Source organism: Oncorhynchus clarkii, chromosome 18 (assembly GCF_045791955.1).
Source record: "Oncorhynchus clarkii lewisi isolate Uvic-CL-2024 chromosome 18, UVic_Ocla_1.0, whole genome shotgun sequence".
In the NCBI taxonomy this organism is placed as follows: Eukaryota; Metazoa; Chordata; class Actinopteri; order Salmoniformes; family Salmonidae; genus Oncorhynchus; species Oncorhynchus clarkii.
This window is the reverse complement of record NC_092164.1, coordinates 5,169,611-5,190,595: the sequence shown is the minus strand read 5'-3', so window position 1 is coordinate 5,190,595 and position 20,985 is coordinate 5,169,611. Positions and strand designations below refer to the sequence as shown.

The 20,985-nt window shown below is 45.5% G+C and overlaps 1 protein-coding gene across 1 annotated transcript in view; it reads left to right on the top strand.

The window, feature by feature from the left end:
• Positions 1 to 20,985, top strand: part of LOC139373932 (dystrophin-like) — a 130,396-nt gene that overhangs the window by 92,744 nt on the left and 16,667 nt on the right. The window contains exons 18-24 of the mRNA XM_071115017.1: positions 6,456 to 6,668; positions 7,523 to 7,636; positions 8,526 to 8,681; positions 8,837 to 9,007; positions 10,201 to 10,383; positions 12,744 to 12,878; positions 14,922 to 15,071. Coding sequence (XP_070971118.1) covers positions 6,456 to 6,668; positions 7,523 to 7,636; positions 8,526 to 8,681; positions 8,837 to 9,007; positions 10,201 to 10,383; positions 12,744 to 12,878; positions 14,922 to 15,071 — 1,122 coding nt within the window. The remainder of the gene's footprint in view (positions 1 to 6,455; positions 6,669 to 7,522; positions 7,637 to 8,525; positions 8,682 to 8,836; positions 9,008 to 10,200; positions 10,384 to 12,743; positions 12,879 to 14,921; positions 15,072 to 20,985) is intronic.

Sequence of the window (20,985 nt, the reverse complement as noted above, 5' to 3'; positions counted from 1 at the left end):
TGGTTGGCTGTGTGTCTGGCTGACTGGTTGGCTGTGTGTCTGTCTGACTGGTTGGCTGTGTGTCTGGCTGACTGGTTGGGTGTGTGTCTGGCTGACTGGTTGGCTGTGTGTCTGGCTGCCTGGTTGGGTGTGTGTCTGGCTGACTGGTTCGGTGTGTGTCTGGCTGTTTTATTATGAGGATTCTGCCACAAAACACCCGTAACAATTTCTGCTTTCACACTGTTAATGCAACGTAGTTGAACAGCCCGCGTACTGAATCAACGTATTAACAGTCAAGACAAGAGCAGAAACAAGAGGCTGCTTCACATGATGATCTAGTTCAGTGAAAGTGCAGTAACCCTTGATGAGGAGATGCCAGCAGGGCTGCCAGGATAAATAGTTGTTCTCTCTGCTGCTTTACATTCAGAGAGCACTAACAGAGCAGAGCAGCGCCTCACTGCAATTATGAGAAATGGAGAAATGTTATTGACGACAGAGGAAAACCCAGAGGATCAAATCAGTGTGTTTTTCCATCTCTCTATCTATGGATGTCCCAGGGTTGCTGCCACACAGCACGGACTAAATCTGTGTCCCAAATGGCACCCTGTTCACTATGTAATGCACTACTTTTGATGTAGGCTCTGGTCAAAATTAGTGCACTTCATAAGGATTAGGGTTCCATTTTGGGACACACTGAAGACTCATTTCACCTTGTTATTGTGACAAAATGAATCACCCCGTAAAAACACTAAGACTTTTTATGGCCTTGTTGTTGTTTTTATTAAGTTCTGGTGCTAAATGGATGTTCTCTGAGACTTTAAATCCAAGGTCAGATCAGTTTAACCTGAGATACAGTGGCTTGCGCAGTGGTTCACCCCCCTTGTATTTTGTTGCCTAACAACCTGGAATTAAAATAGATTTTTTTGGGGGGGGTTGTATCATTTGATTTACACAACATCCCTACCACTTTGAAGATGCAAAATATTTTTTATTGTGAAACAAACAAGAAATAAGACAACAAAAAAAAACAGAAAACTTGAGCATGTATAACTATTCACCCCCCCCCCAAAAAAACTTTTGCAGCAATTACAGCTGCAAGTCTCTTGGGGTATGTCTCTATTTAAAAATAAAAATAAATTGTACCTTTATTTAACTAGGCAAGTCAGTTAAGAACAAATTCTTATTTTCAATGATGGCCTAGGAACAGTGGGTTAACTGCCTGTTCAGGGGCAGAACGACAGATTTGTACCTTGTCAGCTCTGGGATTTGAACTTGCAACCTTCCGGTTACTAGTCCAACCCTGCCGCCCCAATGCCTGGCGCTAAATACAGGGAAATTCTTGAGGGAAACCTGTTTCAGTCTTCCAGATGATGAAAGACATCCCCACAGCATGATGCTGCCACCACCATGCTTCACTGTGGGGATGGTATTCTCGGGGTGATGGGAGGTGTTGGGTTTGCGCCAGACATAGCATTTTCCTTGATGGTCAAAAAGCTACATTTTAGTCTCATCTGACCAGAGTACCTTCTTCCATATGTTTGGGAAGTCTCCCACAAGCCTTCTGGCGAACACCAAACATGTTTGCTTATTTTTTTCTGGCCACTCTTCCGTAAAACCCAGCTCTGTAGAGTGTACGGCTTAAAATGGTCCTATGGACAGATACTCCAATCTTCGCTTTGGAGCTTTGCAGCTCCTTCAGGGTTATCTTTGGTCTCTTTGTTGCCCCTCTGACTAATGCCAGAGAGGTGAATACATATGCACCACTTTTCTGTTTTTTATATTTTAGAATTCTTTGAAACAAATAACTTTTTTCACCAATTTGGACTATTTTGTGTATGTCCGTTACATGAAATCAGAATAAAAATCAATTTAAATTACAGGTTGTAATGCAACAAAATAGGGAAAATGCCAGGGGGGATGAATATTTGCAAGGCACTGTAGGTACAGTAGGATGTTCTACCTCACAGGGCATCAGGGTTGAATCATTGTTAGGATGTTCTTCCTCACAAGGCAGCAGGATGGAATCTTAGTTAGGATGTTCTACCTCACAGGGCAGCAGGATGGAATCTTAGTTAGGATGTTCTACCTCACAGGGCAGCAGGATGGAATCTTAGTTAGGATGTTCTACCTCACAGGGCAGCAGGATGGAATCTTAGTTAGGATGTTCTACCTCACAGGGCATCAGGGTTGAATCATTGTTAGGATGTTCTACCTCACAGGGCATCAGGGTTGAATCATTGTTAGGATGTTCTTCCTCACAAGGCAGCAGGATGGAATCTTAGTTAGGATGTTCTACCTCACAGGGCATCAGGGTTGAATCATTGTTAGGATGTTCTTCCTCACAAGGCAGCAGGATGGAATCTTAGTTAGGATGTTCTACCTCACAGGGCAGCAGGATGGAATCTTAGTTAGGATGTTCTACCTCACAGGGCATCAGGGTTGAATCATTGTTAGGATGTTCTTCCTCACAAGGCAGCAGGATGGAATCTTAGTTAGGATGTTCTACCTCACAGGGCAGCAGGATGGAATCTTAGTTAGGATGTTCTACCTCACAGGGCATCAGGGTTGAATCATTGTTAGGATGTTCTTCCTCACAAGGCAGCAGGATGGAATCTTAGTTAGGATGTTCTACCTCACAGGGCAGCAGGATGGAATCTTAGTTAGGATGTTCTACCTCACAGGGCATCAGGGTTGAATCATTGTTAGGATGTTCTTCCTCACAAGGCAGCAGGATGGAATCTTAGTTAGGATGTTCTACCTCACAGGGCAGCAGGATGGAATCTTAGTTAGGATGTTCTACCTCACAGGGCATCAGGGTTGAATCATTGTTAGGATGTTCTTCCTCACAAGGCAGCAGGATGGAATCTTAGTTAGGATGTTCTACCTCACAGGGCAGCAGGATGGAATCTTAGTTAGGATGTTCTACCTCACAGGGCAGCAGGATGGAATCTTAGTTAGGATGTTTTCCTCACAGGGCAGCAGGGTGGAATCTTAGTTAGGATGTTCTACCTCACAGGGCAGCAGGGTGGAATCTTAGTTAGGATGTTCTACCTCACAGGGCAGCAGGGTAGAATCTTAGTTAGGATGTTCTACCTCACAGGGCAGCAGGGTGGAATCTTAGTTAGGATGTTCTACCTCACAGGGCAGCAGGGTGGAATCTTAGTTAGGATGTTCTACCTCACAGGGCAGCAGGGTTGAATCTTAGTTAGGATGTTCTTCCTCACAGGGCAGCAGGGTAGAATCTTAGTTAGGATGTTCTACCTCACAGGGCAGCAGGGTGGAATCTTCTCCCTCCTCCGTGCTATCTAGGGGTAGTCAGTAGAACATCTCTGCATAGTAATTAGCTAAAATATTATCATTGTTACGATACATTTTTTCTGAGCTTGTCCTCAGTTACTGTTCTTGGATATTATAATAAACATAATATCAATATCTCTCATTACGATGGATATAAAGGCGTTCACGCCAATACTAAACAACTTGATCCCTCCCCAGAGAGAAAATGTCTATAGGCCCACACGTTGATGTCTCTGTCTGCTTCTAGACATCTTTTTAAACTTCAGGTCTTAACCACACAGACCCAGAGCGGCTACCTACCACCACTGGCAATGATGACTGTCAGAAACCTGGAGATGAACACCTGTCTCTTCTCTCTGTCCTGTGATTCTCCAGGAGACATTTACCCTGAGGCCGTTATATCTCATAGCGTCATTAGGGAGCCCTAGTATTGACCCGACTGGATGGAGAGGGAGGGAGGGGATACTGCCCCTTATTGGCTAAACAGTCAAACTAATGTTGTGTGTGTGTTTTGTTTGATCATTGATTGTTTTCACATCATCACACCTAGAATGAATAATAATGTTATCTGGTGTTTGTTTGTTAAAGGGTAAATCCACTCAAGTTGTCATGATTTTCTAGCCTACTTGTCTTGGCTGATTCCCAGACAGTTCTAACGTACATATTTTGATTATTCATCTGTCTTCATCAGCCTCTGGTTACCATTAACCTGGTAGCCTGGTAACCTGGTAGCCCATTAACCTGTTAACCTGGTAGCCCATTAACCTGGTAGCCAACACTGAACTTTCTGTGCTCTAAAAAGTCCTTAATAAAAAAGTCCCATATCTACAATTGACCGATAGGCCGTTCTCCCTAGACAGAGAGGTCAGAGGTCACCAGGCCCTTCTCCCTAGACAGAGAGGTCAGAGGTCACCAGGCCGTTCTCCCTAGACAGAGAGGTCAGAGGTCACCAGGCCGTTCTCCCTAGACAGAGAGGTCAGAGGTCACCAGGCCCTTCTCCCTAGACAGAGAGGTCAGAGGTCACCAGGCCGTTCTCCCTAGACAGAGAGGGCAGAGGTCACCAGGCCGTTCTCCCTAGACAGAGAGGGCAGAGGTCACCAGGCCCTTCTCCCTAGACAGAGAGGGCAGAGGAGCTAGGGGTCACCAGGCCCTTCTCCCTAGACAGAGAGGTCAGAGGTCACCAGGCCCTTCTCCCTAGACAGAGAGGTCAGAGGTCACCAGGCCGTTCTCCCTAGACAGAGAGGGCAGAGGTCACCAGGCCGTTCTCCCTAGACAGAGAGGGCAGAGGTCACCAGGCCCTTCTCCCTAGACAGAGAGGGCAGAGGAGCTAGGGGTCACCAGGCCCTTCTCCCTAGACAGAGAGGGCAGAGGTCACCAGGCCGTTCTCCCTAGACAGAGAGGGCAGAGGTCACCAGGCCCTTCTCCCTAGACAGATAGGGCAGAGGAGCTAGGGGTCACCAGGCCCTTCTCCCTAGACAGAGAGGGCAGAGGAGCTAGGGGTCACCAGGCACTTCTCCCTAGACAGAGAGGGCAGAGGGGCTAGGGGTCACCAGGCACTTCTCCCTAGACAGAGAGGGCAGAGGGGCTAGGGGTCACCAGGCCCTTCTCCCTAGACAGAGAGGGCAGAGGGGCTAGGGGTCACCAGGCCCTTCTCCCTAGACAGAGAGGGCAGAGGGGCTAGGGGTCACCAGGCCCTTCTCCCTAGACAGAGAGGGCAGAGGGGCTAGGGGTCACCAGGCCCTTCTCCCTAGACAGAGAGGGCAGAGGGGCTAGGGGTCACCAGGCACTTCTCCCTAGACAGAGAGGGCAGAGGGGCTAGGGGTCACCAGTCCCTTCTCCCTAGACAGAGAGGGCAGAGGAGCTAGAGATCACCAGGCCCTTCTCCCTAGACAGAGAGGGCAGAGGAGCTAGGGGTCACCAGGAACTTCTCCCTAGACAGAGAGGGCAGAGGGGCTAGGGGTCACCAGGCCCTTCTCCCTAGACAGAGAGGGCAGAGGGGCTAGGGGTCACCAGGCACTTCTCCCTAGACAGAGAGGGCAGAGGGGCTAGGGGTCACCAGGCACTTCTCCCTAGACAGAGAGGGCAGAGGGGCTAGGGGTCACCAGTCCCTTCTCCCTAGACAGAGAGGGCAGAGGAGCTAGAGATCACCAGGCCCTTCTCCCTAGACAGAGAGGGCAGAGGGGCTAGGGGTCACCAGGCCCTTCTCCCTAGACAGAGAGGGCAGAGGGGCTAGAGGTCACCAGGCACTTCTCCCTAGACAGAGAGGGCAGAGGGGCTAGAGATCACCAGGCCCTTCTCCCTAGACAGAGAGGGCAGAGGAGCTATGGGTCACCAGTCCCTTCTCCCTAGACAGAGAGGGCAGAGGAGCTATGGGTCACCAGTCCCTTCTCCCTAGACAGAGAGGGCAGAGGAGCTAGGGGTCACCAGGAACTTCTCCCTAGACAGAGAGGGCAGAGGAGCTAGAGGTCACCAGTCCCTTCTCCCTAGACAGAGAGGGCAGAGGAGCTAGAGATCACCAGTCCCTTCTCCCTAGACAGAGAGGGCAGAGGAGCTAGGGGTCACCAGGAACTTCTCCCTAGACAGAGAGGGCAGAGGAGCTAGAGGTCACCAGGCACTTCTCCCTAGACAGAGAGGGCAGAGGGGCTAGGGGTCACCAGTCCCTTCTCCCTAGACAGAGAGGGCAGAGGAGCTAGGGGTCACCAGGCACTTCTCCCTAGACAGAGAGGGCAGAGGGGCTAGGGGTCACCAGGCACTTCTCCCTAGACAGAGAGGGCAGAGGGGCTAGGGGTCACCAGTCCCTTCTCCCTAGACAGAGAGTGCAGAGGGGCTAGGGGTCCAATTTGGACTTCACATATAGTCCTCGAAGCTACTCTTCAGCTGCCTCTGGTTTGCATGAACCTCCATGGACCAAAAATGAAAGAAAAAAAACACGGGGGATTTATTTTTGTGCCCCCCCCCAATAAAACTAACATATTCATCTTCCCGTCAGTGCCCCCTCTGGGTGGCTAGCGTCCATGGAATTAAATGAACTATCCTGCTAAAAAGTCCTCATCTGGCCAAATCATAACTAACATTTTCGCTTAATCATACATTGATATCAATAAGAGACTTCAGTGAAAATGTGAAAGTTGGGATTCACCCTGTATTGAGTACAACCATCTCCATGTCCTTCCCCACAGGTAATGCAGGTTGCGCTTGCAGAGCACCAGAGTGAGGTGGACTACCTGACGTCTACAGTGGACCAGGTTTTTCAGAAGGCCCCTCCAGAGATCAGTCACAAGTACAGGGCAGAGATGGACAGCATCATGACTCGCTGGAGACGCCTGTCCTCAACGCTGGGGGAACAGGCGACCAAGATAACAGAGCTTATGGCTAAATTACTGCAGTTCCAGGTACTGTGGGGGTTGTAGGGGGGTGGGGGTGTGCTGCGAGAGAGAGGTAGAGAGGGAGCGAGAGAGAGTAGAAAGAGAGCGAAATAGAGGGAGAGTGAGATAGGGAAAGGAAGAGAGAGCGGGAGAGATAGAGACAGAGATGAAGAGATAGAGACAGAGATGAGGAGCTAGAGACAGAGATGAGGAGACAGAGATGAAGAGATAGAGACAGAGATGAGGAGATAGAGACAGAGATGAGGAGATAGAGACAGAGATGAAGAGATAGAGACAGAGATGAAGAGATAGAGACAGAGATGAGGAGATAGAGACAGAGATGAAGAGATAGAGACAGAGATGAGGAGATAGAGACAGAGATGAAGAGATAGAGACAGAGATGAGGAGATAGAGACAGAGATGAAGAGATAGAGACAGAGATGAGGAGATAGAGACAGAGATGAAGAGATAGAGACAGAGATGAAGAGATAGAGACAGAGATGAAGAGACAGAGATGAAGAGATAGAGATGAAGAGATAGAGACAGAGATGAAGAGATAGAGACACAGACAGCGATAGAGACAGAGACAGATAGAGACAGAGACAGATACAGAAACAGAGATAGAGATAGAGACAGAGATGAAGAAATAGAGACAGATCTGTGAGTGAGTGTACCATGTGTTCCTGTGCAAATGACTGTAAAGAGGACAATATTAATGTGGTCTTTGCTGTCAGTGTCTGGATAATGATGTGAAGACACAGAGGAAGTGGATGGGTGACGCTGACATGTTTCTAACTTTGTTTGCGTGTGTGGCTATAAATGACTCTAAGCACATTGTCAGTTCTGTGCTGTCTGTCAACCTATCTGTCTGTGTCTCTCAGAATGACGTGAAGACTCTGAGGAAGTGGATGGCTGATGTTGATGTGTTCCTGAATGAGGAGTGGCCAGCGCTGGGGGACTCAGAGGCCCTGCAGAAACAGCTGGAGCAGTGCACTGTAAGACCTGGCAACCTTCTTTCACCTTCTCTCACCTGGCAACCTGTCATTCACCTTCTCTCACCTGGCAACCTGTCATTCACCTTCTCTCCCCTGGCAACCTGTCATTCACCTTCTCTCACCTGGCAACCTGTCATTCACCTTCTCTCACCTGGCAACCTTCTTTCACCTTCTCTCACCTGACAACCTGTCATTCACCTTCTCTCACCTGACAACCTGTCATTCACCTTCTCTCACCTGACAACCTGTCATTCACCTTCTCTCACCTGGCAACCTGTCATTCACCTTCTCTCACCTGGCAACCTGTCATTCACCTTCTCTCCCCTGGCAACCTGTCATTCACCTTCTCTCACCTGGCAACCTGTCATTCACCTTCTCTCCCCTGGCAACCTGTCATTCACCTTCTCTCACCTGGCAACCTGTCATTCACCTTCTCTCACCTGGCAACCTGTCATTCACCTTCTCTCCCCTGGCAACCTGTCATTCACCTTCTCTCCCATGGCAACCTGTAATTCACCTACTCTCCCCTGGGAACCTTCTATTTTTAGCAGAGGAATTGTGACCTCTAAACGTCACCCCAGTAAATGAGCCCTAGGGCATACAGACCAGTAAATGAGCCCTAGGGCATACAGTCCAGTAAATGAGCCCTAGGGCATACAGCTCAGTAAATGAGCCCTAGGGCATACAGTCCAGTAAATGAGCCCTAGGGCATACAGCTCAGTAAATGAGCCCTAGGGCATACAGACCAGTAAATGAGCCCTAGGGCATATAGCCCAGTAAATGAACCATAGGGCATTCAGCTCAGTAAATACAGTACAAGTGAACATCTCTCTGTCACACATCCATTTCTATTAGTCATATCCCCTGTGTCTCTGTTGGGATTGGCTAGGCCCTGGTGAATGACATCCACACCATCCAACCCAGTCTGAACGGCATCAATGAGGTGGGCGTGTCTCTGAAGACAGAGGCGGAGCCAGCATTCGCCATCCAACTGCAGAAGGAGCTCGATGAGCTGAACGCTATGTGGGAGATAATCTGCAAACAGGTACACACACACACACACACACACACACTCACACTCACACACACACACACACACACACACACCGTACCCACCCAAACGTTGATTCCATCCATCCCTGTCCTGACACATCATCTGTTGTTATTGTGTGTCTATTCATGGTGTGTGTGTGTCTCCAGGCCTATGCTAAGAAGTCCGCTCTGAAGGGGGGTCTGGACAAGACCATGAGCCTGAGGAAGGAGATGGCTGAGATGCAGGAGTGGATCACTCAGGCTGAGGAGGACTATCTGGAGAGAGATTTCACTTACCAGACCCCTGAGGAGCTACGCAAGGCTGTGGAGGAACTCAAGGTAGGGTGTGTGTTGGGAGGAGGCAGTGTGTGTGTTGGGAGGAGGGAGTGTGTGTGTTGGGAGGAGGGAGTGTGTGTGTTGGGAGGAGGGAGTGTGTGTGTGTGTGTGGGAGGGGGGGGCAGACTTCCCTATAGCCAACCCTGGGCCCTCATCCAAACCATACTCTGACCCTAATCTAAGCACTGACCTGCCTCCCAACACCCTCCCTCCCTTTGTTCTTCTCCCTCCCTCCCCCCTCCCTCCCTCCCTCCCTCCCTCCCTTTGTTCTTCTCCCTCCCTCCCTCCCTCCCTCCCTCCCTCCCTCCCTCCCTCCCTTTGTTCTTCTCCCTCCCTCCCTCCCTCCCTCCCTCCCTCCCTCCCTCCCTCCCTCCCTCCCTCCCTCCCTCCCTTTGTTCTTCTCCCTCCCTCCCTCCCTCCCTCCCTTTGTTCACCTCCCTCCCTCCCTCCCTCCCTTGGATCATCTCCCTCTCTCCCCCTCATTCTCCCTCTCTTTATCCTCTTTAATTCAAGCTCAATAACTTTTGTTGGCAGTCATGCATTTCTAAAACAAAGAGCAATAAGATAAGCATCTCTTCATCTCTCTCTCTCTCCCTCCTGCCTTTCTTTCTTTCTCTATCTCTGCGCTCTCTGTATCACTTAATCTCTTTTTATCTCTGCTCTCTCTCTCCCTCTCTCTCTCCCCCCTCTCCAACCCTCTCTCTCTCCCCCCCCCTCTCCTACCCTCTCTCTCCTCTTGTCCCCTCACATGTTTTGTCTCACTTCTCCCTCTCTCCTCCCCCTCTTTAATTCAATTCAACTTAAGGGCTTTATTGACATGGGAAACAAATGTTTACAATGCCAAAGCAAGAGAAATAGATCATAAACAGATGTGAAATAAACAATAAAAATTAACAGTAAACATTGCACTCACAAATGTCTCTATCTGTCTCTCACTCCCTCCTCCCTCCCCCTCTCTCCTCTTCTCTCTTTCTGTCTCTAACTACCTCCTCCTCTCTCCTCTTCTTTCTTTATCTCTATCTGTCTCTCCCTCCCTCCTCCTCCTCTCTCCTCTTCTCTCTTTATCTCTATCTGTCTCTCCCTCCCTCCTCCTCCTCTCTCCTCTTCTCTCTTTATCTCTTTCTGTCTCTCCCTCCCTCCCTCCTCCTCTCTCCCCCCTTTCTTAATCTCTCTCCATCTCTCTGTTCTCTCTGTAGAAGGGTCAAGAGGAGGTCCACTCTAAAGAGCTGAAGGTGAAGCTGCTGACTGACTCTGTGAACAGTTTCATCTCCAAAGCCCCTCCGGCCGCCCACGATGCCCTCAAGGCAGAGCTGGTCGTGCTGACCGCTAACTACCAGAGACTCTGCAGCCGCCTGGATGGCAAGTGTAAAACCCTGGAGGTACGATCCCGGACAGATACCAGACAAATACTGGACAGATACCGGACAAATACTGGGCAGATACCAGACAAATACTGGACAGATACTGGACAGATACCGGACAGATACTGGACAGATACCAGACAAATACTGGACAGATACTGGACAGATACTGGACAGATACTGGACAGATACCGGACAAATACTGGACAGATACTGGACAGATACTGGACAGATACCAGACAAATACTGGACAGATACCAGACAACTACTGGACAGATACCAGACAACTACTGGACAGATACCAGACAACTACTGGACAGATACTGGACAGATACTGGACAGATACCAGACAAATACTGGACAGATACTGGACAGATACCAGACAACTACTGGACAGATACCAGACAACTACTGGACAGATACCAGACAAATACTGGACAGATACCAGACAACTACTGGACAGATACTGGACTGATACCGGACAAATACTGGACAGATACTGGACAAATACCGGACAAATACTGGACAGATACCAGACAAATACTGGACAGATACCAGACAAATACTGGACAGATACTGGACAGATACTGGACAGATACTGGACAGATACTGGACAGATACCGGACAAATACTGGACAACTACTGGACAGATACCAGACAAATACTGGACAGATACCAGACAACTACTGGACAGATACCAGACAACTACTGGACAGATACCAGACAACTACTGGACAGATACTGGACAGATACTGGACAAATACTGGACAGATACCAGACAAATACTGGACAGATACTGGACAGATACCAGACAACTACTGGACAGATACCAGACAACTACTGGACAGATACCAGACAAATACTGGACAGATACCAGACAACTCTTGGACAGATACTGGACTGATACCGGACAAATACTGGACAGATACTGGACAAATACCGGACAAATACTGGACAGATACCAGACAAATACTGGACAGATACCAGACAAATACTGGACAGATACTGGACAGATACTGGACATATACTGGACAGATACCAGACAAATACTGGACAGATACCAGACAAATACTGGACAGATACCGGACAAATACTGGACAGATACTGGACTGATACCGGACAAATACTGGACAGATACCGAACAGATACCGGACAGATACTGGACAGATACTGGACAGATACTGGACAAATACTGGACAGATACCGGACAAATACTGGACAGATACCGAACAGATACCGGACAGATACTGGACAGATACTGGACAGATACTGGACAAATACTGGACAGATACCGGACAGATACTGGACAGATACTGGACAGATACAGATACTGGACAGATACTGGACAGATACCAGACAGATACTCAAATCAAATTTTATTTGTCACATACACATGGTTAGCAGATGTTAATGCGAGTGTAGCAAAATGCTTGTGCAATACTGAACAGATACCAGACAAATACTGGACAGATACCAGACAAATACTGGACAGATACCAGACAAATACTGGACAGATACCGGACAAATACTGGACAGATACCAGACAAATACTGGACAGATACCAGACAAATACTGGACAGATACCAGACAAATACTGGACAGATACCAGACAAATACTGGACAGATACTGGACAAATACTGGACAGATACAGATACTGGACAGATACTGGACAGATACAGATACCAGACAGATACCAGACAAATACTGGACAGGTACCAGACAAATACTGGACAGATACCAGACAAATACTGGACAGATACAGATACTGGACAGATACTGGACAGATACAGATACTGGACAGATACTGGACAGATACCAGACAAATACTGGACAGATACTGGACAAATACTGGACAGATACCAGACAAATACTGGACAGATACTGGACAAATACTGGACAGATACTGGACAAATACCAGACAAATACCGGACAGATACTGGACAGATACAGATACTGGACAGATACTGGACATAATACTGGACAGATATCTGACAAATACTGGACAGTACAGCACACACACGCAGGAATGAGCACAGGCAGGCACACACACACACACACACACACACACACACACACACACACACACACACACACACACACACTTCACCCCCTCTTACCCCTCTAATCCTCCCCTTCGTGGAGCTCTCACCTCACAAAATCAATGTTCCTGGCATTACAAACACATAGTACAATCTGTAGACGAAATATAACAGAATATCAATGAGTCTTTGTATCTCTCTTATCCGTTTTCATCTACTTTCACATGACACATTTCACCCTCTATCACACACACACAAACCATTTCTCTCTCACACTCTCTCTCCTTTCTGTCTTTCTGTTTGTCCCTCTCTCTCTCTCTCTGACCCCTGGGCTGTAGGAGGTGTGGGCGTGTTGGTGTGAGCTGCTGTCCTACCTGGAACAGGAGAACGGCTGGCTGGACCAGCTGGAGCAGAAGCTAGACGAGACAGACAGCATCCCGGGGGGAGCAGAGGAGCTCTGTGAGGCCCTTGAGGTGAGCACCTTTGACCTTTGACCTTTCACCACACTCTCTCTGTCGTTATGTCGTTCCTGGGGGACTCCATTCATCAGCCTTCTGCAGCTATTGACCAATAATGGCAGCAGCTACATGGTCATGGTTCATGTCAAAACACGAAAGAGGAACAACTGTTTTCCCCAAGACTTGTCCTGAGTCAGTCACATCTATCTCTGTCTTAGTGATACCAGGTACGGCCCAGAGTCAGTCATATCTATCTCTGTATTAGTGATACCAGGTACGGCCCAGAGTCAGTCATATCTATCTCTGTCTTAGTGATACCAGGTACAGCCCAGAGTCAGTCATATCTATCTCTGTATTAGTGGTACCAGGTACGGCCCTGAGTCAGTCATATCTATCTCTGTATTAGTTATACCAGGTACGGCCCTGAGTCAGTGATATCTATCTCTGTCTTAGTGATACCAGGTACGGCCCTGAGTCAGTCATATCTATCTCTGTCTTGGTGATACCAGGTACGCCCCAGAGTCAGTCATATCTATCTCTGTATTAGGGATACCAGGTACGGCCCTGAGTCAGTGATATCTATCTCTGTCTTAGTGATACCAGGTACGGCCCAGAGTCAGTGATATCTATCTCTGTATTATTGATACCAGGTACGGCCCAGGGTCAGTGATATCTATCTCTGTATTAGTGATACCAGGTACGGCCCAGAATCAGTCATATCTATCTCTGTATTAGTGATACCAGGTACGGCCCAGAGTCAGTCATATCTATCTCTGTATTAGTGATACCAGGTACGCCCCAGAGTCAGTGATATCTATCTCTGTATTAGTTATACCAGGTACGGCCCTGAGTCAGTGATATCTATCTCTGCCTTAGTGATACCAGGTACGGCCCAGAGTCAGTCATATCTATCTCTGTCTTAGTGATACCAGGTACGGTCCAGAGTCAGTGATATCTATCTCTGTCTTAGTGATACCAGGTACGGCCCAGAGTCAGTCATATCTATCTCTGTCTTAGTGATACCAGGTACGGTCCAGAGTCAGTGATATCTATCTCTGTCTTAGTGATACCAGGTACGGCCCAGAGTCAGTGATATCTATCTCTGTCTTAGTGATACCAGGTACGGCCCAGAGTCAGTCATATCTATCTCTGTCTTAGTGATACCAGGTACGGCCCAGAGTCAGTGATATCTATCTCTGTCTTAGTGATACCAGGTACGGCCCAGAGTCAGTGATATCTATCTCTGTCTTAGTGATACCAGGTACGGCCCAGAGTCAGTCATATCTATCTCTGTATTAGTGATACCAGGTACGGCCCAGAGTCAGTGATATCTATCTCTGTCTTAGTGATACCAGGTACGGCCCAGAGTCAGTCATATCTATCTCTGTATTAGTGATACCAGGTACGGCCCAGAGTCAGTCATATCTATCTCTGTATTAGTGATACCAGGTACGGCCCAGAGTCAGTCATATCTATCTCTGTCTTAGTGATACCAGGTACGCCCCAGAGTCAGTCATATCTATCTCTGTATTAGTTATATCAGTCACGGCCCAGAGTCAGTGATATCTATCTCTGTATTAGTGATACCAGGTACGGCCCAGAGTCAGTGATATCTATCTCTGTATTAGTGATACCAGGTACAGCCCAGAGTCAGTCATATCTATCTCTGTATTAGTGATACCAGGTACGGCCTAGAGTCAGTCATATCTATCTCTGTATTAGTGATACCAGGTACGGCCCAGAGTCAGTGATATCTATCTCTGTATTAGTGATACCAGGTACGGCCCAGAGTCAGTCATATCTATCTATCTCTGTATTAGTGATACCAGGTACGCCCCAGAGTCAGTCATATCTATCTCTGTATTAGTGATACCAGGTACGCCCCAGAGTCAGTGATATCTATCTCTGTATTAGTGATACCAGGTACGCCCCAGAGTCAGTGATACCTATCTCTGTCTTAGTGATACCAGGTACGGCCCAGACAGAGGGAGTGTGAATATACTGGACACTGATTGGCCTAAAATAAAAACTAAAGTGTGTGTGTGTGTGTGTGTCCAGGCCCTGGACACATTGCTGCGTCACCCTGAAGATGGGAGAAACCAGATCAGAGAGCTGGCTCAGACCCTGATGGACGGAGGAGTTCTGGATCAACTGATCCAGCACAAACTAGAGGCATTCAACACACGCTGGGATGAACTCATGCAGAGGGTGAGGTCTTCTCTGTGTTAAACATACACACATACAGATGTAGGATCTTAATTCGATCACTCTTTTGTTACTGAGAATTTTCCTGCACAGTAGAAAATACAAGTGTGTAGTGTATTCAAGGTTTAAAAAGGCTTCTGAAGTGTGTAACAATAAAGGTATTAACCCCTACAGAAAAATGACCGTTAATTATTATCCACATAATAATTCACATCTCCTGTTGCTGCAGGATTATTTTCCTGCTGTAGCAAACGGGCTCAAATGAAGACCCTACATCTGTAAAGAGAGGGTGAGGAGGGATAGAGATATAGGCCTGGCTGACATCTGAGATAAAGACCTACTTCTCTGTCAGATTCTTACACACTGACAATTAGTCACAAGCACTCACAGGAACACGCGCACACACACAACACAATAAGGCTATGACAATCCCTGTATTCATTCTGCAGTCATGTGATCCTCTATGAAATAACTTATTAATGCATAGCTCTTAAGCCTTTCTCCATTGTGCCAGTATCAGTGTGTCAGTATCAGTGTCTGTTAGTCTGTCTGTGTAGACTGACGCTTACTGGGGTCATGAAGTTCGGAGAATCCTCTTCCTGTATAGCTGTGATCTATAAAGGAGAATCCTCTTCCTGTATAGTTGTGATCTATAAAGGAGAATCCTCTTCCTGTATAGTTGTGGTCTACAAAGGAGAATCCTCTTCCGGTATAGTTGTGATCTATAAAGGAGAATCCTCTTCCTGTATAGTTGTGCTCTATAAAGGAGAATCCTCTTCCTGTATAGTTGTGATATACAAAGGAGAATCCTCTTCCTGTATATTTGTGATCTAAAGGGAGAATCCTCTTCCTGTATAGTTGTGATCTACAAAGGAGAATCCTCTTCCTGTATAGTTGTGATCTATAAAGGAGAATCCTCTTCCTGTATAGTTGTGATCTTTAAAGGAGAATCCTCTTCCTGTATAGTTGTGATCTATAAAGGAGAAGAGGTAGTGGAACTGTCACATGGCACTCGAGTGTTTGTGAGTATGATGTCGACAGAGAAGGAAAGAAAGACAGACAGAGGGGCAGACAGACCGACAGACGGGCAGACAGGCAGCACGGCAGACCGACAGACAGGCAGACAGACAGGCAGGCCGGCAGATAGATAGACAGGCAGACCGAAAAGCAGACCGAAAGGCAGACAGACAGACAGACAGACAGACAGACAGACAGACAGACAGGCCGACAGACAGGCCGACAGACAGGCCGACAGACAAGCCGACAGACAGGCCAACAGACAGACAGGCAGACAGACAGTCTTAGAGTCAGATAAAGAGCAGTGTTGGGATCACCTCATCTCCTTAACTGGCTGAATTGTAAAGTGAATTGACCCCAGATCAGAGACAGACAGAGAGAGGTAGTAAATATCGCTCTGGAAATGCATTTGTTTTATTGAAACTCTGTAACTGATTAATATGTCTTGTTCTGCCCTGCACCTTACTGTGCTGCCTTAACTAGGCCCAATAACTACACTATACTGTAATACCTTACTGTGTGGCCTTAACTAGGCCCAATAACTACACTATACTGTAATACCTTACTGTGCTGCCTTAACTAGGCCCAATAACTACACTATACTGTAATACCTTACTGTGCTGCCTTAACTAGGCCCAATAACTACACTATACTGTAATACCTTACTGTGCTGCCTTAACTAGGCCCAATAACTACACTATACTGTAATACCTTACTGTGCTGCCTTAACTAGGCCCAATAACTACACTATACTGTAATACCTTACTGTGCTGCCTTAACTAGGCCCAATAACTACACTATACTGTAATACCTTACTGTGTGGCCTTAACTAGGCCCAATAACTACACTATACTGTAATACCCTACTGTGCTGCCTTAACTAGGCCCAATAACTACACTATACTGTAATACCTTACTGTGCTGCCTTAACTAGGCCCAATAACTACACTATAGTGTAATACCTTACTGTGCTGCCTTAACTAGGCCCAATAACTACACTATAGTGTAATACCTTACTGTGCTGCCTTAACTAGGCCCAATAACTACACTATACTGTAATACCTTACTGTGCTGCCTTAACTAGGCCCAATAACTACACTATACTGTAATACCTTACTGTGCTGCCTTAACTAGGCCCAATAACTACACTATACTGTAATACCTTACTGTGCTGCCTTAACTAGGCCCAATAACTACACTATAGTGTAATACCTTACTGTGCTGCCTTAACTAGGCCCAATAACTACACTATAGTGTAATACCTTACTGTGCTGCCTTAACTAGGCCCAATAACTACACTATACTGTAATACCTTACTGTGCTGCCTTAACTAGGCCCAATAACTACACTATACTGTAATACCTTACTGTGCTGCCTTAACTAGGCCCAATAACTACACTATACTGTAATACCTTACTGTGCTGCCTTAACTAGGCCCAACAACTACACTATACTGTAATACCTTACTGTGCTGCCTTAACTAGGCCCAATAACTACACTATACTGTAATACCTTACTGTGCTGCCTTAACTAGGCCCAATAACTACACTATACTGTAATACCTTACTGTGCTGCCTTAACTAGGCCCAATAACTACACTATACTGTAATACCTTACTGTGCTGCCTTAACTAGGCCCAATAACTACACTATACTGTAATACCTTACTGTGCTGCCTTAACTAGGCCCAATAACTACACTATAGTGTAATACCTTACTGTGCTGCCTTAACTAGGCCCAATAACTACACTATACTGTAATACCTTACTGTGCTACCTTGTAGTAGTAGTTTACCTGTGGTGGTAGTTTATTAGTGGTGGTAGGTAGTAGTTTATTTGTGGTGGTAGGTAGTAGTTTATTAGTGGTGGTAGGTAGTAGTTTATTAGTGGTGGTAGGTAGTAGTTTATTAGTGTTGGTAGGTAGTAGTTTATTAGTGATGGTAGGTAGTAGTTTATTAGTGATGGTAGGTAGTAGTTTATTAGTGGTGGTAGGTAGTAGTTTATTAGTGAATGTAGGTAGTAGTTTATTAGTCGTGGTAGGTAGTAGTTTATTAGTGGTGGTTGATAGGTAGTATTAGTAGTTTATTAGTGATGGTAGGTAGTAGTTTATTTGTGGTGGTAGATAGTAGATTATTAGTGGTGGTAGGTAGTAGTTTATTAGTGGTGGTAGGTAGTAGTTTATTAGTGGTGGTAGGTAGTAGTTTATTAGTGGTGGTAGGTAGTAGTTTATTAGTGGTGGTAGGTAGGTAGTATTAGTAGTTTATTAGTGGTGGTAGGTAGTAGTTTATTAGTGGTGGTAGGTAGTAGTTTATTAGTGGTGGTAGGTAGTAGTTTATTAGTGATGGTAGGTAGTAGTTTATTAGTGGTGGTAGGTAGGTAGTATTAGTAGTTTATTAGTGGTGGTAGGTAGTAGTTTATTAGTGATGGTAGGTAGTAGTTTATTAGTGGTGGTAGGTAGTAGTTTATTAGTGGTGGTAGGTAGTAGTTTATTATTGGTGGTAGGTAGTAGTTTATTAGTGGTGGTAGGTAGTAGTTTATTAGTGGTGGTAGGTAGTAGTTTATTAGTGTTGGTAGGTAGTAGTTTATTAGTGATGGTAGGTAGTAGTTTATTAGTGATGGTAGGTAGTAGTTTATTAGTGGTGGTAGGTAGTAGTTTATTAGTGAATGTAGGTAGTAGTTTATTAGTCGTGGTAGGTAGTAGTTTATTAGTGGTGGTTGATAGGTAGTATTAGTAGTTTATTAGTGGTGGTAGGTAGTAGTTTATTTGTGGTGGTAGATAGTAGATTATTAGTGGTGGTAGGTAGTAGTTTATTAGTCGTGGTAGGTAGTAGTTTATTAGTGGTGGTTGATAGGTAGTATTAGTAGTTTATTAGTGATGGTAGGTAGTAGTTTATTTGTGGTGGTAGATAGTAGATTATTAGTGGTGGTAGGTAGTAGTTTATTAGTCGTGGTAGGTAGTAGTTTATTAGTGGTGGTTGATAGGTAGTATTAGTAGTTTATTAGTGATGGTAGGTAGTAGTTTATTAGTGGTGGTAGGTAGTAGTTTATTAGTGAATGTAGGTAGTAGTTTATTAGTGATGGTAGGTAGTAGTTTATTAGTGGTGGTAGGTAGTAGTTTATTAGTGATGGTATGTAGTAGGTTATTAGTGTTGGTAGGTAGTAGTTTATTAGTGGTGGTAGGTAGTAGTTTATTAGTGGTGGTAGGTAGTAGTTTATTAGTGTTGGTAGGTAGTAGTTTATTAGTGATGGTAGGTAGTAGTTTATTAGTGATGGTAGGTAGTAGTTTATTAGTCGTGGTAGGTAGTAGTTTATTAGTGGTGGTTGATAGGTAGTATTAGTAGTTTATTAGTGGTGGTAGGTAGTAGTTTATTTGTGGTGGTAGATAGTAGATTATTAGTGGTGGTAGGTAGTAGTTTATTAGTCGTGGTAGGTAGTAGTTTATTAGTGGTGGTTGATAGGTAGTATTAGTAGTTTATTAGTGATGGTAGGTAGTAGTTTATTTGTGGTGGTAGATAGTAGATTATTAGTGGTGGTAGGTAGTAGTTTATTAGTCGTGGTAGGTAGTAGTTTATTAGTGGTGGTTGATAGGTAGTATTAGTAGTTTATTAGTGATGGTAGGTAGTAGTTTATTAGTGGTGGTAGGTAGTAGTTTATTAGTGAATGTAGGTAGTAGTTTATTAGTGATGGTAGGTAGTAGTTTATTAGTGGTGGTAGGTAGTAGTTTATTAGTGATGGTATGTAGTAGGTTATTAGTGTTGGTAGGTAGTAGTTTATTAGTGGTGGTATGTAGTGTGTTATTAGTGGTGGTAGGTAGTAGTTTATTAGTGGTGGTAGGTAGTAGTTTATTAGTGGTGGTAGGTAGGTAGTATTAGTAGTTTATTAGTGGTGGTTGATAGGTAGTATTAGTAGTTTATTAGTGATGGTAGGTAGTAGTTTATTAGTGGTGGTAGGTAGTAGTTTATTAGTGAATGTAGGTAGTAGTTTATTAGTGGTGGTAGGTAGTAGTTTATTAGTGAATGTAGGTAGTAGTTTATTAGTGGTGGTAGGTAGTAGTTCATTAGTGGTGGTTGATAGGTAGTATTAGTAGTTTATTAGTGATGGTAGGTAGTAGTTTATTAGTGAATGTAGGTAGTAGTTTATTAGTGATGGTAGGTAGTAGTTTATTAGTGGTGGTAGGTAGTAGTTTATTAGTGATGGTAGGTAGTAGTTTATTAGTGGTGGTAGGTAGTAGTTTATTAGTGGTGGTAGGTAGTAGTTTATTAGTGGTGGTAGGTAGTAGTTTATTAGTGGTGGTTGATAGGTAGTATTAGTAGTTTATTAGTGGTGGTAGGTAGTAGTTTATTAGTGGTGTTTGATAGGTAGTATTAGTAGTTTATTTGTGGTGGTAGGTAGTAGTTTATTAGTGGTGGTAGGTAGTAGTTTATTTGTGGTGGTAGGTTGTAGTTTATTAGTGGTGTTTGATAGGTAGTATTAGTAGTTTATTTGTGGTGGTAGGTAGTAGTTTATTAGTGGTGGTAGGTAGTAGTTTATTTGTGGTGGTAGGTTGTAGTTTATTAGTGGTGGTAGGCAGTAGTTTATTAGTGATGGTAGGTAGTAGTTTATTAGTGGTGTTTGATAGGTAGTATTAGTAGTTTATTAGTGTTGGTAGATAGTAGATTATTAGTGGTGGTAGGTAGTAGTTATTAGTGGTGGTAGGTAGTAGTTTAGTGTGGATCAGTGGACTATACATAGACTGTTAGCCCCTGGGATTAGAGAGACTCACCTGCAGACACACACACACAGAGAGAGAGAGAGGGATAATGATGACATCATCAGTGTGAGGCACAAGCAGTGAAAGATTTCCGTTAGTTAAACCCAACCGAGGAGAGGAGCAACCTGTGTTTACATCTCCTTCAGACCTGGT